A 20,504-nucleotide genomic window follows, 5' to 3' on the forward strand; every position below is an offset into this window, starting at 1 on the left:
ACTGATAAGGCTTTGAGAAAATATAATGTTTAATGTCGATATTTTTTGGTGAGACTTCTATGAAGGCAGGTGCAATATAGGACCTCAAAATAATACAACAAATTGTCGTACGTGCATTTAATTAATTACTTATTCATATGTTTAGAAGGTTTATGCTGTAAATTCACAATTACTGCAATTACATGTGTTTCTTTCTACAGGCCTGTATCTCAGTACATCTCCACACAGGTGCATGTACACATCTACAGGCTAATATAGTTCATGTATGACATACATGTAGCACTTCATTATGAGCCAAACCCATCGGGGTATTAAATTATCTCAATTAATACTTGCCTTAATGTTCTCTTTAGTATCCTTTGATGCCATGTTTATTTACATGGGGACTTTATCTTATGGATGTTTACTTTTTCTTCGATAAGCAGAGCACCTGTCGCGAATGTTGACACTGTCGGGAAGCAACAAGGGAAGTAACTGCTCATCTTAGTTAAATCGTGCTTAAACTGTTTCGAGAAATATTGGAGATTTAACAAATTCATTTTCCGTCGTGATATGAATTTGATCGCTTACCTACACTAAAAGCATGTAATATAAAATCAGAAAATAGTAATAAAAGGACAGATATAGTCATTGTGCTTTTGTGTGTGTGTGTGTGTTTATATAAATATTAGCGAATCGCAATTATGTTTGAATGCGGGGCCACTTTAGAGTAATTCGAAGCCTCTTCTTGACACTGAACAACAACTCAGCAAATTGAAAGCAAAGCTGGACTCAGAGAGAAAGGAGGATGGTGTACGTTTCTTCGGGAGGTAATTGTGGTTTTATCTATGCTATATAGACATCGTGATTTAGAGAAAAACTTATGTGAACCCGGGCTTTCAAAGTTTGAAAACAGTTTATTTTTTAAATAAAACTTATTCCTGATTCTTTTGATTTCATTCTTCATGAGTAACGTTATATGTCATTCATTTGAAAGACGCAGGACATCCCCCACAATTTTATTGGAAACACTTTACAAGAATATTTGCTTAGAATGTTTAAACTGTATGAATTTTTATTTTGATCCTCACGTTTGACAGTTTTTTTTTAAGTTTATGTGTGTTTTTAGATCATCAATCTGTATGGTGATGTTCTGTCATTTTCTCGTAAAACTACAGGGTCGTTCCTATGCATTGGAATCATTAAAAAGTAGAAAGGTGTGGGGTTCCTTCCCTAACAGGGAGTTGAGGGGGAAATATTATAATAACCGGGTGATTATGCATTATAGGCAGGGAAATTCCCAAGCCCCCAAGTCATAAGGACAACCCTGTATCTATGTGTTTTAAACAACAGCAGAGTTTCAATATGTCTTTGATGAAAAAGGATCTATGAAAACTCATCGAAGGACAACTTATCAAAAAAAAAAAAAAATCATCGATGCAACAACTCATAGAAAGGACAAGATAGAGTGTGGACAATTCAAGAACAATTCATGGATACAAAAATATTAATTGACACTCATCGAAACTGAGAAAAAAAACCCAGTAATTTTTAAGATTTTATTTATTTATACAAAGAGCATTTTTAGCTCACCTCGATGAAGTCGAGATGAGCTTATGCTATACCCCCGGCGTCGGCATCGGCGTCGGTGTCGGCGTCGGCGTTAGCGTCGGCGTCCCAGGTTAAAGTTTTAGGAGCAAGTCCCATTCCCAAGTAACTATACGCCCTACCTGGACCAAACTTGCATGGATGATGCATCTAGGGATGGACACTACCACACTTGCTTCGGATGCTGGATCTGACCTAGATTTTCCAGATGAGTGACCAGGTTAAAGTTTTAGGAGCAGGTCCATTCCCAAGTAACTATAAGCCCTACCTGGACCAAACTTGCATGGATGATGCATCTAGGGATGGACACTACCACACTTGTTTCGGATGCTGGATCTGATGTAGATTTTCCAGTTGAGTGACCAGGTTAAAGTTTTAGGAGCAGGTCCATTCCCAAGTAACTACAAGCCCTACCTTGACCAAACTTGCATGGATGATGCATCTAGGGATGGACACTACCACACTTGCTTTGGATGCTGGATCTGACCTAGATTTACCGGATGAGTGACCAGGTTAAAGTTTTAGGAGCAGGTCCATTACCAAGTAACTATCAGCCCTACCTTGACCAAACTTGCATGGATGATGCATCTAGGGATGGACACTACCACACTTGCTTCGGATGCTGGATCTAGTGTAGATTTTCCTGATGAGTGACCAGGTTAAAGTTTTAGGAGCAGATCCATTCCCAAGTAACTATAAGCCCTACCTGGACCAAACTTGCATGGATGATGCATCTAGGGATGGACACTACCACACTTGCTTCGGATGCTGGATCTGACCTAGATTTACCGGATGAGTGACCAGGTTAAAGTTTTAGGAGCAGGTCCATTCCCAAGTAACTATCAGCCCTACCTTGACCAAACTTGCATGGATGATGCATCTAGGGATGGACACTACCACACTTGCTTCGGATGCTGGATCTAGTGTAGATTTTCCGGATGAGTGACCAGGTTAAAGTTTTAGGAGCAGATCCATTCCCAAGTAACTATAAGCCCTACCTGGACCAAACTTGCATGGATGATGCATCTAGGGATGGACACTACCACACTTGCTTCGCATGGTGGATCTGACCTAGATTTTCCGGATGAGTGACCAGGTTAAAGTTTTAGGAGCAGGTCCATTCCCAAGTAACTATAAGCCCTACCTTGACCAAACTTGCATGGATGATGCATCTAGGGATGGACATGGCCACACTTAGTTCGGATGCTGGATCTGATGTAGATTTTCCAGATGTGTACCAGGTTAAAGTTTTAGGAGCAGGTCCATTCCCAAGTAACTGTAAGCCCTACCTGGACCAAACTTGCATGGATGATGCATCCAGGGATGGACACTACCACACTTGCTTCGGAAGCTGGATCTGACCTAGATTTTCCACATGTGAGACCAGGTTTAGATTTAGGAGTAGTCTCGTTCCCAAGTAACTATAAGCCCTATCTGGACCAAACTTGCATGGATGATGCATCTAGGGATGTAAACTAACCAACCTGCTTCGAATGCTGGATCTGACCTAGATTTTCCACATGAGTGAATTTTAGCCATATTTTAACCAAATTAGCATGGATGATGTATCTAGGGATGGATACTTCCGGACTTGCCTTGGATTCTGAATCTGACGTACATTTTCCAGATGAGTGACCAGGGTAATTTTTTGGAGTAGCTATATAATATTATGGCCTGTTATGATTAAACTTGCATAGATGGTGCATCTAAGGATGAAAACTTCCAGACTTGCTTTGGATGTTGGAACTGACCAAAATTTTCTTGATTACTAAACAGGTCAAAAGTTTTTTGAGCAGATCTATAATTAAATCAAACTTGCATGGATATTGATCTTGGGATGTACCCTAACTAGAAAAAAATATGATGTGAAATTTGCCTTACATGTAGATAACATTCGTCGAGGTGAGCTTCGTAATCTTTGATTACCTATGTTTTGAAATTCAAACTGCAGTTTCAGTCATGCAATGTCATGAGCAAACCCTTCAAGGTATTTTACAAAGTTTCCCTCTTGGAGTGATTCCTCAATAATTTCAGCTTTTTTTTTACAGTTGCTCAGCTCACAAGATTTTTATTCATCTTTCCTATAACAAAGGTATATTAAGCCATTACATGCTAATCACTTTGTATTCCTTTGATAGGGAATAAAGGTGAAATCGGTCTCTCCCCAGCCATGACTAGACTGAGTATGAAAAAAAAAAATGAGAAAGTACAATAAAATCATCTGAAAAGTGTTCAAAGATTTTTATTTCTATTATATCATGAGTTGTGATCACTCATTAAAATCCACTTGTGACGTCACTCTTTTGTTTGAGCGCTCCATTATTTTTCAGGAATGGAGAGTTGCAAATTACATTGAAAACAGTATTTCCCATGATCAAATTCTCCTTCCAGTGCCTCTACCGGGGAAAGAACTTAGAAAATTTCATTAAGTTTATTTTCATATTAAGAAAAAAACCATAATTGTACTGCTGAGAATCGATCCCGGTACCCTCGCCATGGTAGTCAGACACCAGACACTCATCTCACTATGTTTCTGAGCTGTTGACAGATGTTGGATTTAAATTTCTTTATAACACTTTACTTGCCTTACTCTCTCTCTATATATATTAAATACTTCTTTATTGTGTATATATTTTATATATTTTTTTTAATTATATATTAACAAATAATAATTGCAAGCATTTAAAACAGTGGATTTTAAGTGGGTTAATATACTTGTACTAGCTCTCCATTCCTTAAAAGCAATGGGCCTCGGCCCCTTTTGGGCCTTGGCTCCATTACTTTTAAGGAATGGAGTGCTACTACATTAACCCAAACTGAGTTGTCTTTCTTTGAATTGTTGTGTTGGCGAGTTTTACTTTTGATCATTTGACTTTCAATGAGTTGTCCCATTTGACAAATTGTCTTTCAACAAGGTGTCAAGTACTAGATGAAATAAAATCATTTTGTCCACACTGGCTAAATTTAACCAGTCCTATAAAAAAATATACTGAAAACCCAAAGGGGTTGTTTCAGTTGATGAAACAGCTCAAATTTTCATCAAGCAATAACTTTCTATTTTTTAGGTCAAATGGTTGACTCCCAGTCTCCATGGAGACTATCCATTATTCCAGAGATATTTTGGGGGATCATCAATTTTATTGTTCTGTTGTAAGTACATATGTAATTTGTTTCATAAAAATAATACATGGTAGCTTTTTTTTTAAATTCATTATGATAGATACATGTATATATTACATATATACATGACCATGAACAAGAGTTAAATGTATTGATGATATATAAATTAAAGTTTTGTAAATGTTTTTTTTTTTACATATGTCCATGATCCTGATATCTAATAAATTATGCATCTTAATACTCTTTGTCATTGTAAATGTAGTTTTTATGTACGTATGAATTGTTAATGTGTGTGTGGTATCACAAACAGATATAAAAATTTAATTAATTTTACTCATTTTTATTTTATTTCAGCTTTCGAACTTTAGTTTCTGTAAGTATATTTAAAGAACCCATTTTTCTATGAAGAAGTATCTAATTTACTCTTGTAAAAAATAGCTTAAGCTGCATTTAATTTAAAAGATCTATATGTTGTATATATGTTGTTCATGATTTCATTTTCTTTATAATACTGAAAGGGATTTATGCTTACGTAATTTACATGTAGGTCATAGGATGACAGATGTATTTAACTTTCTATTTTTCTACGAGAGACTGTTCAATTTTTTGTGATTTCATTGCTGCAATATATGACATATTAATCTGGTAATTTAAATTAATAAATGTTTGGTATAAATGCACTCAATTTGAGGTCAGAAAGATAAGTGACATAGAAATTGGAAGAACTTATTTGTTTTCTGATTTAGTTACCAAGCAAGTAAGTCCCATACTTTCTTGTCAAGTCTGATAGGATATCGAGGAAAATTTCATCTACCCAATATTAAAAATCTTTAACATGCAAGACTTGCACATGTAGTGCTCGCTTGGTGTTGTCTTTAAAATGGTAAAAATTTAGACAGCAGTGTTAGAATGTAGTGAGAAAATAAAAATGATATTAGAGGGTCTAGGTTTTTAAAAAATATATAGGTAGCATGTAGTTCTTTGTTGTAATCTGATCATTTTAATATATCTCAATTGTCAGTTTAAAAATTCTTTATCCTGGTTTAAAAAATAAACAGTCTAATTAAAATTAAGATGGATTACTCTTTTTTTTCAGCCTTCAATGACAAAGCACGGGAATTCTTACACATCAGACTACAGGTCAGGGGGACAAGGGTAGGTAGAAAAGGATATATAGGTAATCTTCTTCATCTCAAAATCAGCTGGACTATCAGAAAATATTTCGAGATATCCAGGGTGTTGAGATAGCAGAGTTGAGACTCGGTGTCCAAGATTTCACAGCATAGCAAAACAGAAAACTTGTTTATGATATACATGAATTCAATAGTTAGTGATTATTTTCAGCAATTCCTCCGTTTATAACAAAGTCTTAGAAGTTATTCAAAAAAAATATCTTATTGATAAAATGTATTCTTTCTCCATATTGAAATCTATCTAAATTTACTGATTAGGTTTCCATCAGGCATTTCACATGTAATGTCTGCTTTTTGTCAAAACATTGGCTTAAAAGGTGTGAATTTCTTATCAAGTCAAGATACACAGAATCATCCATGCATGATGAGCGATCATCTGACAAACTGTTAAATTAAGTAAAGCAGAAAATTGCCGTGATGTCGACAATCACAAAGTAAATTTTGCTCTTGGGACTACATTGAGATAAGCTGGGTAGTCAGCATTACGGAGGTTGGCATATCCAAGTTTTTTTTTTTCCAAATCATTTATGTATTGTAAATACTGATGGGACGTCAATGTCAATATATCCCATATCGAGATACTGAAATTTACCTTTCCTTATGTTCTAATTGAATAAAGTGTGTATTTAGGGATGTCTATTGGATAAAGCCAAACTACATGTAAAGAAAATCAGAAGTATGGAAAAGTATGACAATAGTTTCATTTAAAATTGAAATGTATTTTCCTCTGTAGGAAATCAAATTTCCAATGTACATGTACATGTAGCACCTAGCCAATCTAGCTTCAAAATTTCTGAACCTAAGAAGTTTTTTGATTAAGATTCTGCCTTTTTTTTTGCAATGGTTTAAAGGGAAATATTAAAAATATGACCTCATTTAAATTGAATGAAACAGGATCTTTCTATAGCGGAGCTATTAAGTATATGAAGAATTTATGTTTTTCTTATTACAGACCACCCCCACCCCCAAGGAGGAGAATGGGAGGTTTTAGAGGAGGTGGAGGTATTGTAGGAATTATTCATATTTAATTCACATTTTCAAATTTAAACAACACATTTATCATGTCATTTATCTGTTTCACAAGATTCTTCAACCTGTGTTATTTAAGAAATAATGTATCATTTTTAAACATCTATCGGGATATAAATACGGGTTGGTCACGAGGTCAAATTCCATAAAGCCAGAATGGCTTTATGGTAAATTTGATCTCGTACCAACCTGTATTTATATCCCGATAGATGTTTAAAAATGATACATTATTGCTTATATTTACATTTATGACTTATTCATATTTTATATTTTCCTGATTATAATCTTTAACGCGTGAAATGCTTTATTTTTTCAAACTCAACGGCACGTATTTGATCCATTGATTGCGCGTCGACCCTTTATGACGTCACTGAGAAATTATGTCGAACGTTTATGACGTGAGGAACCCGTGTTTATACGGATATAGATACGCGTTGCTTTCTATAGTGTTATATAAAAGAAAACATTTGCAAATGTAAATATATTTAGATAAATAAAAGAGGTGTACATGTATATGACAAGAACAGCAACTCCTTGGTAGAAATTGCTATCGATAATCATTACCTTATGTTAAAGTATTCCTGTTTTCTTATAAGGGAAAACTGTGTTGTGATTAATAACTATTCCAGGATAACATGAATGCATAACTTGATGTTTGATAGGTGCCCCCAGTCCCCCACCAATGGGAGGAGGATGAGGAAGGTAGACATCCAGAGGTCATGTGACACAAAATCACATCTTGATTGGCTCTCTGGATATCATATTTTCAACAGGCTTTAGTTTGTTTTGAGAAACACTACAGACATCCATAATGTATGAAATGTTAAAGTAAATGTATGCTAGATTTCAAACTTATTGAGTATTTGATATGCATTTCTGTATGTACACCTTGAACCAATACCCATATCAAATGTATTATGATTATTACATATATTAAATGTAATGAGTCTGAAATGTACGTTATAAAGTTTCATTTCCAAATAGTAGAAAATTTTTTCAAAATAGGTAAATGTTAACAATATCTTTATGTTCATGTTAAGGTTTATTTTTACCATATACATGCTTGTTCATATGTATTTATTTATTAAATAATTTTAAGGCTTAACCAAGTATATATACATGTACAAGCATGGATGTATTTTATATATGAAGTTGACTTTCATTGCTAACTAAAGCCAGCTCTGACTTTCAGGTAACAACAGACAATGTTAATGTCTGTACATGACAAGTAATCCACAAACTCAGTTTTTGAGTTGGATAACTTTGATTAAGATTACTTGAAAGTCAGAGAAAACAAATTTTATTATTTATTCTCATTTTCTTGTACATAGTTTAATCCATAATGCATTAAATGCCAAAATCATTATGTATAAATCTGGGTAATTTATTTATACAGCACAACTCATGTTGTGTAAGGTGGTATATTGTCATGATACATTTAATGTTACCTGATTTTCATGCACTTTGTCATTTTATCATACCCTTGATGCAATGTGAATGTATGTAATCATATTTATTCACAAGTCAACTACATGTTTGTTTAATTATGTTCATTTTGTACACATTTTTGTTTGTATTTTTATGTTGTTTATAATTTGGTTTTAACTTTAATCCAGCTGTTAATACATATTGATGATAGTAAAGGAGGGTGTATATACGTTGTTTTACCTGCAAATGTATGTACATACATAAAGTAAGGTCATCTTATATGTATTTTTCACATGTTAATGAAATTGCTTTATTTTATTGTGTTTGTCATGTTTCTACAATTACATAATGAATAATAAGAATCTATACTGAGAATTAATTTCTTAATGACCAGATGGATAAAAGGGGACATTTTCAAGATGCATATTGTTATTTTTCTTCATTTTGTTTTAGATGAGATAATTGAAAAGTATTTTTATACTAAGTAAATATGCACATTTAGATGAATTTTTTTTGTAAAATAGTTTACCCAGTTCAAATGTTTATTGGGATTAATGCTTTATAAGTATTCCACAACCATACATGTAGGTGCAGATATTTTATGTTGAAAGAATTTCCCCCTCTTATGTTGGAAAAAATGTAATTCCTTTTTCTTGGAAACAGTAAATTCAGAAAATTTATCATCAATTTTATCATTATAAAATATATGGAGATAACGAACAGTATTCAAGCTCAAAAGTCCATTAAACAATACAAAGTAGGAGCAGAGCAAACACGGACCTCCAAACATCAGAGGTGGGATCAGGTACCATGGAGGAGTGAGCATCCCCCTGCCAACTGGTCACACCCGCCGTGTGCTCCTTGTCAAGATCGGGAAATGACGGAAAAATCCATTGACAATTCAGTGTGTAAATAATGGCCTAACAATTGGTATGAAAAACGTCAGTCAGCATTTGACTCAATGATAAATTGTATTTGCTGACAAGGCCATTGTATCAACCATAGAACTTATGAAATGATGACTTTAAACGAGACAGCTGGTATTCTTGTTTCATCAACTTGTTGATTCTTGTCTGGTTTCTGACTGGATGAAATATTCAAAGTATATTTGCTTATATGTTGTATATATTTAGATGCAAGAGATTTAAAAGATCATAATTTTATTTTTCTTTCCTCATCACAATAGTCCAACTTTGAATGAAAATGGTAAACTGAGTTTGAAATCTATCAGGGACTATATTTTTTATTTTCTGCCTCTCAAAATAATTATAGAACAATGAATTTAGTTATAATTTTTACACAATGACTTGGAGAAAATTTTTAAATGTAAGTTAAATTAATGATAAGGAACTAAAGTTTTAAGATATATCAAATAAATATGATTTTCCAAACAAACTACAATTATGTTAGCTTTTAAAAGCTTCCAATCTAAGTTCAGATTTAAACCAAAAATTGGTCAAAAGTATTTTTTTCCCTTTTAGTAAACGGTCAAAACTTTTTGTTTTTATATCATTTTGTATATTTATGTGACAACTTTACCATATTTGAAAATAAGAAGAATTTAAATATAGGAAGCATATAAAAATAACTAAAATATCTTAAAATTCTAAGAAAAGTAGAGAAAATTCGGATTAGCCAATATTCATTTTAGTTAAATTATTTATGTCAATTTGGTAATATCATCTTATAGAGCCAATATGGTTATATCTCTTTATGCAAAAAGACATTTAATCTTAAGTAGGCATTGCATGATTGGCAACAATATTTTTTTTATTCTTAATGCCCAGGGAAAAGGTACTGACCTTGACCTGACCTTGCCTCTATATATAACACGGTCAAATTTAATCCAACTGATACCATCACTTAGAGATATTGTCTTCTTGATTCTGTGAAAATGTCATTGATTTTTAAATATAAGAAATAAGTGTTTTATGAGAAGAATCCCTCCTTAAACAAACTTTTAAATAAAGGCCATCAAAAACTACTGTTATGAATTTAAGCTCTTAAGTTAGATTTCCCTTTTCAGTATTGTAGTCCCTACTGACTTGAAAGAAAACACTGGGAAACTTGTAAATATTTTTTTATTTTCCCATTTTTTTGAAGGTACAGTATGTCATGGGCAAATGAAGTAGCACAATGCTCTGTAAAAAAGCGTTCATGCAGTTTACTTGTACACGTTCACCTAGATATAATTTACATTCTGTCTGGTGACGTAAGGCTGCTCGTTGACAGGTCGTACTGGTTCTGCAGGACAGCAGATAGAAATACAACACAGAGAAACGACACAGAACGCAAAAATAATAAACATGGCTGCCACCACTATCGCCAGAACTAGTAAAATAGGGAAAGACATGACTGCTTCAACCTCTGATCTGAAAGATATCAACATTATGTAGAACACCCACAAATTAGAATTTCATTCAGCCTTGCTTAAAAAAATTGATTTTTAGCTCACCTGAGCCAAAGACTCAAGTGAGCTTTTCTGATCAAAATTTGTCCGTTGTCTGTCGTCGTTGTCGTTGGCGTTGGTGTTGGCGTTGTCGTCGTTGTCGTCGTCGTTGTCGTAAACTTTTCACAATTTCATCTTCTTCTCCAGAACCACTGGGCCAATTTCAACCAAACTTGGCACAGAGTATCCTTGAATGAAGGGGATTCAAGTTTGTTCAAATGAAGGGCCATGCCTTCCTCCAAGGGGAGATAATTGCGAATTCATGAAAAAATTATGGCATCTTTCAAAAATCTTCTTCTCAAGAACCACTGTGTTAGAAAGTTTGAAACTTATGTGGAAACATCCTCAGGTAGTGTAGATTCAATTGTGTTCAAATCATGACCCCCAGGGGTAGGGTGGGGCCACAGTGGGCTATCAAAGTTTTACATAAGAATACAAAGGGAAAATCTTTAAAAATTTTCTTCTCAAGAACAGCAAAGTCTTGATTGGTCATATTTATATGGAAGCATCCTCAGATAGTTTTGATTCAAGTTTGTTCAAATCATGACCCCCGGGGGTAGGTAGGGCCACAATGAAAGTTTAAACTTGTAGGGAAAAATCACAGTTAGTCAAAAAAAAAAATGTGTAAGCATCCTTAGTTAGTGTAGATTCAATTTTGTTGAATTCATACCCCCCAGCCTCCTCCTTTTTAGGGATAGATCGGGACCACTTATGCATTTAAGCATTGCAATACTAAACTGATTTTTGCTTTTTTCGCAGCCACAGTGCTCAGGTGAGCGATGTGGCCCCTGGGCCTCTTGTTTCAATTTTGAATACAATGGGACACTTTCCTTGTCTATATTCACTTTCTTAACATTATTATTTTTGGTTGTGATTATGTCTCAAATACCAGGTTGGATATTTGCGATACATTTTATTAAGCTTTTCGTTTTGTGTAGTTGTATAGATGCAAGAGGAAACCATTTGTTAATTACAAATAGGTTAATCGGAGAATAAATAACAATGTGTTAATTTTAATATGTACACAATATAAGTTTATATTTGAAGAAAACTATCCCAAAACGATAAAATTAAGTTACAACAAAATTCAATTTGGCTGTTGGAAATGATAAAAGAGACCAATTTAATTTACTAGTATGCAACTATTTGCTCTCTGAATACAAATTACTTACCATTTTATTCATATATTAGTGCAACAATTCACTGAAGTCAGAAATTAAAATTTCCAGGTACTTGATGTGCATGCAAAAAGAATATTACACAGGGGCTATTGCACCTGGTGTTTTTATTTTTACCATAGATATTTGTTTAATGTGTTTGTTTTTACACCTGTTCGTTAAAGCCTGCAATTAATTTAAGTGTCCAGACTTTTATCAATGTAACCTTTTGATAACAATGAGCGCACAAGTCGGGACTTCCTGGTAGATTTTACCAATGAAGAAAGAAATCAAGTACACACGAGTAGCAAGGAGTAAAAATATTTTGTAAATGAATACATCTACACATATGTATCCAGTATTTAACCATTCAAGATACACGCCACACACGTATACATGTATTTCATGATTGTGGAGAGCATTAAAATGTCGATTGCTAAAGGTCTAAGATAAAATATCAAGAGGCCCTGGGCCTTAACGATCACCTGTTTATGATACAAAACTACAAAGGATCCATAGAAGTATAAAGCAAATTTAATTGAAAGATAAAGCAATGTTGCTCAAGAATTTCAAAAATCTGGTAAAAATACTTTTGCTTATTGTAACATGCTAGACCCCTAGCGATCTCCTTGGGATTGTACATGGTTTGCCCAAGTCTCACGAGGATGATAATGAATGCAAAATATACATATACAATGGACACTTGTGTGTATTAAGGTATTTCATATTTAGAGCGTTTTTATCACTTGCCTAGTGCTACAATTTGTACTTTAAAGTACACAAAGAAAAAATCTGTAATGCCTGTACAGTGTCTATTTCTCGAGGTGATGCCTCTTGGCTACACAAACATCTTAAGCTGCTTGCTACTTTGTAACACTTGGTACCGCTTGGGTATACAAACTACTTGGTAATACTTGTTACAATGTAGCTATTTGCCACTTGTCACAAACAACAACACTTACCCTAGTCACCGCCGCTCTCTGTGATCACTTGGTAACTTTCATAAATTATACAAAAAAAGAGAATACTTTACGCAGGCTAAAACCAACTAATCTATGGTCTCCTTAACTTTACCTGACAGTACATAATATCAATTGTCAATCAGGACACCACAGTATACACGTACTCTATACAGTTGACTATTTTGCTACATAAATAATCTTTATGTCAAACTTATATATTGCTTTACAGGCAAAAATCTGAGTTTGAGCAGGCTTTGCTCATTGAAATCAAACATTCATTTTTATTTTGTTTCTATATATACAACATTTTTTCTTGTATTCTCATTCAATCAAATAACCTGTTAATTAAATTACATACAAGGATTTCTTGAATACAATATAGCAAAGGGGAGTAACTCTCATTTGCTTCCCTTATTACAATTTTGAACTCTGTTTGCCTCCTAGATACCCAGGAGCAGAGAAGAGGCCCATTTTCAATATTTATATATTTACATTTATATTATTGTATTTAATTTGTTTCTTTAATACCAAGGGGCAGAGGAAAAGATTTTCAAAGCATTAATGCATTTTTGCTGTATTATCAATAAAGCCCCCCTCCTGGAACCCCTGACCCTGGGGCCACATCTTTCACAGTTTTGGAAGAGACACCCTTGCTCATTATAAATATGCACTTATTGCATCAGCTTAATATCCAAGAACAGAGTTTAAAATTTTCAAGGAATTAATGCATTTTCACTATATAATCATTAGGTCCCCGCCCTAACACCAGAACCCCTGACCCAGGGACCATGAAATTCACAATTTTAGAAGAGGCATCCTTGCTCATCATAACTACGCATTTTGTTTGCTTAATGTCCAGGAGCAGAGGTAAAAATTTTCAAAGAATTAATGCATTTTCATTATAATCATTAGAGCCCCTCCCCAACACCAGAACCCTTGATCCAGCGGCCATGAAATTCACAATGTTGAAAGAGGCACCCTTGCTCATAATAACTATGCATTTAGTTTGTTTGCTTTATACCCAGGAGCAGAGGAGAAGATTTGTAAAGAAATGATGTATTTTCAATATATATTCAACAGAACTCCGCCTTAACATCAGAACCCCTGACCCAGGGGCCATGAAATTAACAATTTTGGAAGAGGCACCCTTATTAATCATAATTATACATTTAGTTTGTTTGCTTAATACTCAGGAGCAAAGGAGAAGATTTTTAAATAAATAACGGATTTTAACTATATATTCAGCAGAGCCCTATCCTAGCACTAGAACCCCTGACCCTTGGGCCATGAATTTCACAATTTTAGTAGAGCTAAATGCTTACTACAATCATGTCAATAGTTTGACTTCTTGATGTTTAGGAGTAAAGAAGAAGATTTCTAGAGATTGCATTAAGTTTGATGTTTTTAGCCCCACCCCTCAGGCCCGGGGGGGGGGGGGCTTTTCTTTTCAAGAATCACTGGTCCAGAAAAGGTGAAAGTTTTGTGGAAGGTTCTTCAGAAAGTTTAGATACTAAATTTTTAAAACGATGACCCCCGGGTTTAGGATGGGGCCTCAACAGGGGATGAAAGTTTTACATTGAAATATATAAGAACATTTTTTTTTTTAAAATCTTCCTCTCTAGAACCACTTGGTCAGAAAAGGTGAAGCTTAAGTGGAGTATTCCTGAGAAAGTGTAAATTCTGAATTGTTCAAATCATGACCCAAAAGGTAAGGGTGGGGTCACAATATGGGATGAAGTTTTATCATTGAAATATATAAAAAAAATTCTTAAGAACCACTGGACCAGAAAAAGATGAAATTTATGTGAAGGCTTCCTGAGGTAGTGAAGATCTCATGGCCACTGGGTTTAGGATGGAGCCACACTAGGGAATCAAATATAGAAAATCTAAAAGTTTAAGAAAACACGTTAGGCATTAATTTGCAATTCTACTACGATTATTGCCGAGATCAAAGAAATGCCGCGGACATTATTCTCCAATAAATCACGAACGTCATCAAAAAATTATCAGATCAGAAACACATGTCAAATCTGTACAGTTGAAATAAATATTTCACTGTATAATCTAATACTTATTTAGACCACATCGATATGTCGTCTTCCGCAGTCTAAACGTGTGTATTGCCTGAAACGGCTGATAAATATCCGTTTTTATAGCCAAGTGGGGCTGTTCTACGGACCTCCCCATAACATTTACACTCCCGTGATTTTACTGATCAAATCAATGAAATAGACAACTGGTTTTGTTATTTTTCATTCATAAAAATTAATCAATCTATGTTACAAGCAAATTTATAAATAATTAAAGGATATTTTTAATCCAGCAAAAGCTGAAATCGTCTGCATTTTATGCAATCGATTGACCCTCTGGTGTTAAATGGAACAGCGAAATTGCGACGTGGTGACCTAATTCGTTTCTCTATAGAGAAAACGATCAACTGTATTTTAGAGCCGTTAGTAGAATAGAAATAAAGTCCTTGTTGTCGTGAATGATGCAGGATAACCTCCTCGGTCTCGAAATGTTGTCTGAAATATAAAAGCCTCGGCTAACGCCTCGGCTTTTATATTTCAGACAACATTTCTCGACCTCGGAGGTTATCCTGCAACATTCACGATAACGCGGACTTTATTTCTTAAGCATACCCATATTGTGTGATTTTTTTATTATTGACCCTGGGTAAGAGTTCGCTAAGATCAGGAGCAAATTTTACATAATGCTTGTATACAGGAAAAGAATTTTCTTCACCATAACCGAAAGATTATGTTAGTCATATTGATAATGAAGCATCCCCATGGTGTGTGGATTCAGAGACCCCTTAGAGTTGGAATGGAGCTAAAATATAGGGTCACAATTTTTTCAAAGGAATATAAAAAATCTTTTAAAAATCTGATGAAGACTTGGAGGGCCCGAGTAACTCAGGTGAGCGTTTTGGCCCATGTTACTTAAGATGTATTAGTTTTTTTTTCTATTGCGCCTAATTGCAAGTGTTTTTATTTTAAATCGAAACAAATTAAATGTAATCTTTAGTTATAATATGCCCATTAACATTAAAGAAAAATTACTTTGCCTCATTTTATATAGTACTCTTATAATTGAATTATTCACCGTTTCTTGAATCCTCAACTTCACGAGAGCGGGGGGAAAAAAACCAAAAAAAAAAAAAAAACCAACCCCCCCCCCCCCCCCAAAAAAAAAAAAAAAAAAAAAAAAAAAAAAAAAAAAACAGGAAAATTATAAGAGACCAAACAATCTTTATTTTAGAGATACATTTACCTGTGTGATCGTGAGGAAATAATTTGGTTCTGTTTTATGTCAAAAAATAATCTTTTGAGTTTTGTGTCTTTATCGTATATCTAAAAAATAGGATATTCATACTCTCGTAAATTTATATTATTTGGTATTTTTTTACATAAAAGTATCCGAGTGCACAAGATGGGCTTTATTTTTCCTGTTTTTGGTCAAGTATATGGAGTTTTCAGACCCATTTTCGTGATTTTGTTTGTCTAATTTTTGATTCTTGAATACTAGTATCTCTGTTTACAAAATAGGTTTAATTTGATAATATTTGGGAAAGTCACAAACTTTGCAACACAGGACATACTGTTTTACAGGATTTTTTTTCATTGACAAAGTATATTGTAGATCGTATTTTTTTAGCAGGAGAGATCAATGTAAAGAAATTGAAAAAAAAATAGTTTAGGTCATTTAAATACTTTTTACATCAAGATAAATCTTTTTTTTTTTTAATCTGGAGTGAAATATTATTTGCACAAGGTGTTCTAAGATTGCATTCATGAACTAAAAATAGATTAAACGATTGATATTTTGGAAGGACGTCATTTATTTTAATTTTAGTATTTTGTGGGTACAAATTGTCATTACATTATTGTACATTACGTAAAAGTGTAAAAGTCCTCAATGTTTAAGATGTTGAAAACAGGTTATGCACATCTAAATTGTCAAAAATCTTTTTTGTTTATTATTTAGAACATTTCTTTACTACGTTGTAAAGTTTATAAATGATATAAATATTATAAATGGTCAAGTACAATTAAGTACATCTGTTTCCTTCAAAAAGAGTCGTCAGTCATTTGATACTATAAAGGTTTCATATTATTTTGTTTGATCAACCTGTGACACTATCAATTTATTCGTGAAAGAGAGTCTTGTAAACGCAACATCAATTAAAATGTATTTAAGAAGCACGTTATAAATTTATAAAAGTATAATGAAAAGCTGACTGTGAGTACGAGTTGTATTAATCATCTGTTACAATACTGCATATCCTTTACTTAGAATTGAAAAAAAAGTCCCTCAGAACTTCTGCGACTGATCTAAAGAAATCACCTAGTCAAGACAATTATTCCTTCTACAAGTAAGCTTTTCTAAGCGCATCTAAAATGTAAGTAATCTATTTTGTATAACATTTTTGAGTTTGTATGTGTGGCACCAAGGACGTTCAATATGTAATACCGAGTGTCATCAAAGAATGGAAAAAAATACACGAACAGCTTTTAAAAAAAATAAAATAAATACTTTTAATCCCTCAAAAATATTCTCCGTTAACCTATGTATATACACGTGTCTCAAGTCTGTGTACTTACAACAGCAACACGCACCACCGCAACCTCTACTTTATTGATGCTGACAAGACACTGATCAATGGTAATCCACATTCGAGATCTGTGCTCATTACGTCATCTTGCAAGGATTTTCTTGAGTTTCGTGAATAAAAAAAAAAGAAATTTCAAGGACCGCGGTCTGGTAAACCGATGGTTGGCTAAGCTCTGAAATTGTCTTTAAAAATCCGTTATATCCCTATGTTTTTTTGCAGCAGCGTCGCGTGTAAAAAGAGTAGCCTTACTGAACACTTGAACCATTCCTTCATATTTTGTGTTTACGTGCCACTCTTTATTGCAGATTTGCTAAAGAATTCACAGATGGAACTGATACGAAAGAGTATTGCCTTATTGCTATTAGCAAATTTTCTGAAAGCCAAAGGATTCGTCATAATTTCCAACTCCGGAATAGAAGGGCAATGCAAAACTAAAACCGTTGTCTTACAGAACCTCATAAGTCAAGGAATTTTGACGAGAACATCACTCTCTTTGAAAATGAGAAACAACTTCACAAAACATCTCTATTATTTTTTTTATATGTAGGAAACGACAAAATTCACGAAATTGTAAAAACTGGACACTACATGTTGCGAATTGACATGACAGACTTTGAAGGAAATAAACGCTATGCCACCTATAAGACATTTAAAGTTGAGGACGAAAAATCGGGTTACATTCTAAGTGCCGAGGGATACAATGGGACTGCCGGTAAGTTGATGTTCAATAGATTGTCTTATGAATATTCCAAAATTCTGCAATATTTCATGATACATAAGTGCACGTAACATCGTGATACTTCTTATAGAAAATAGAAAATAAATTATGAGGAGCAGCCGAGATTACTAATATCCCTTTAGTACATAAAAGAAAGATTAGTAATATATAATGCATATCAATATTTCACAGTTTAACTGTAAGCCGTATTCTTTACAGGAGATGCTCTTGTTCGTCACAACGGACAGAAGTTTTCTACAAAGGACAGAGACTTCACTGGACGCTGTGCCACCACATATAAGGGTGCTTGGTGGTATGCCACGTCGTGCCACCTGGCAAATCTCAACGGACTCTATCTCAAAGGAAAACATTCATCTTATGCAGATGGGGTGAATTGGTACAACTGGCACGGACATTATTATTCCTTAAAAGAAACTGAAATGAAAATAAGAAAAGTAAGCGGTCAATAAATCTTTCAACCACCAGAAAAGTCATTTATTTTTTAAACTTATTATATACAATTAATAATAATCAATAATCAATAAATAAATAGTAAATCAGAAATCCATCCAAATATCAATGATGCATGATTCTCCTAATTTCGTAACAGGTTTAATGTAGTAATGGTTACACAAATGTGAGACATTGGAGTTAATTGACAATAGCAGTTGAGAAAACTGAGAAGGTGAAAGAAAAGGAGGAATATTTAAAGTACAGCCCTTTTTCTCTAGCATATCTGCGATTGTACAACCCTTATCTACCATAACCCCATCCCCTTCTTCAAGCATGTCAAAGAGTAGGGACTTCTCGATCATCTGTCGATCAGAGACTCTCCCACTAAATCCTTCTGAAACAAGGGAAATAACACCAGATGCAGTAATATCAATAAACTAGAAACTCATTACTAGTAATGAGAAGGTCTTCCGTTATACTACTTCCTGTTTGCATAAACATGTCTTTTCCAACGTCGGTATAAGCCTAAAACTGATGTAGAAACAAAATAACTTAAAAAAATTACTTTTTTCTTCATTTCCTGTCACGACCGGAAGTAATGACGACAGACGATTTTTACACGATGCAAATGAACCGATGACTGACTGAAAGTTTTAGACTTCAGTTTTTTACTCTTACCGAGCAATTGTGAGAACACATTCTAATTTTGGGGACAGGAAAACACACGACCGGAAGTGAATTGAATAAAAATCTCTGAATTTTCTCATGACATTTGTAGTATCTACAGCAAATGTATCAAAAAAACATTTCAAATACTTATCTTTAAGTGATATTTATGAGAAAGCTAAACATCGAAATAACGTAGTTTATCTCTTTAAACCGGAAGTTTACAGTTTTTGTTTCCGGTGGAATCTAACATATTTCAAAACACGAAAGAGATGCAACAAAGTGATGCAAGTTTTAATTTTATAAAGAAAAGTTGAAATTTTCGATTTTTTGATCACTTCCTGTGACGACCGGAAGTGACGGCTGACGCGTCTAACCCTATGTGTTTTGCCTACTCCTCAAGGTCTATTACTCATTTAAGTTTGGTGTCTTAATCTCATGCCGTTTCCGAGATCTCGCTCAGATAACTTTTCATTTTGAGGACAGGAAAAACACGCGACCGGAAGTGAATTTTACGAAGATTTTTGACGTTACTCTAGACATTTGCAGTCTGAATAACATATCTAAAAATCTTTTTAAATACTTTATCTACAAAAGGTATTTAAGGGAAAGTAAATTACTCAAATTGTGTAGTTTTCCTATTCTAACCGGAAGTTGTCGTTTTTGTTTCCGGTGGGACCAACATATTTCGAAACTACACATGAGATGCAATAATGTGATGCAAAAAAAAATTCAAAAAAGAAAAGTTGAAATTTTCGATTTCTTTGATCACTTCCTGTGACGACCGGAAGTGACGGCTGACACGCTTAACCCAAATGGGCTCGCCTACTCCTCATGATCTATTACTCGTATAAGTTTGGTGTCTTAATCTCTAACCGTTTCTGAGATCTCACTCGGAAAAAATATTTTTGAAAAAAACGGAAATCGGACATATCTGACGACCGGAAGTGAATTTTGAAAAAATGAAAAAAACGCCTCGGGGTATTTTCATTCTCTATCAACCCTGAAAATTTCAGGAAAATCCGTCCAGTCATCTCTGAGAAATCCTGCCGACAAGAAAAGGGGAAAAAATAATAATAATAATAATAACTAGAAACTCATTACTAGTAATGAGAAGGTCTTCCGTT

General features: G+C 34.0%; 1 protein-coding gene and 1 long non-coding RNA gene across 3 annotated transcripts in view; one reads left to right on the forward strand and one right to left on the reverse strand.

The window, feature by feature from the left end:
• Positions 1-20,504, reverse strand: part of LOC133195709 (uncharacterized) — a 94,820-nt gene that overhangs the window by 6,443 nt on the left and 67,873 nt on the right. The gene's annotated exons all lie outside the window — the stretch shown is intronic.
• Positions 718-9,037, forward strand: LOC133195706 (selenoprotein K-like). Of its 2 annotated transcripts, XM_061331634.1 has the most exons (6): positions 719-809; positions 4,653-4,737; positions 5,062-5,080; positions 5,804-5,862; positions 6,853-6,902; positions 7,592-9,037. In XM_061331634.1, the coding sequence occupies exons 1-6, from the start codon at positions 788-790 to the stop codon at positions 7,624-7,626; spliced, it is 270 nt and encodes an 89-aa protein (XP_061187618.1). In that variant the 5' UTR covers positions 719-787; the 3' UTR covers positions 7,627-9,037. The 2 variants fall into 2 exon arrangements, with proteins under 2 accessions (XP_061187619.1, XP_061187618.1); XM_061331635.1 differs by lacking the exon at positions 5,062-5,080 and having other exon boundaries at positions 718-809; positions 4,653-4,734; positions 5,782-5,862.

Source organism: Saccostrea echinata, unplaced genomic scaffold (assembly GCF_033153115.1).
Source record: "Saccostrea echinata isolate AGI-Se365-2 ecotype Australia unplaced genomic scaffold, CSIRO_AGI_Sech_v1 ptg000029l, whole genome shotgun sequence".
NCBI lineage: Eukaryota > Metazoa > Mollusca > Bivalvia > Ostreida > Ostreidae > Saccostrea > Saccostrea echinata.

Excerpts from the sequence above, each read along its gene's own strand:
- LOC133195706 (XM_061331635.1), top strand. The coding sequence starts at position 788 with ATGGTGTACGTTTCTTCGGGAG. Across the intron at positions 810-4,652 it reads GGTGTACGTTTCTTCGGGAG|GTCAAATGGTTGACTCCCAG; the intron begins GTAATTGTGGTT and ends TCTATTTTTTAG. Across the intron at positions 4,735-5,781 it reads ATCATCAATTTTATTGTTCT|ATGGATTACTCTTTTTTTTC; the intron begins GTTGTAAGTACA and ends ATTAAAATTAAG.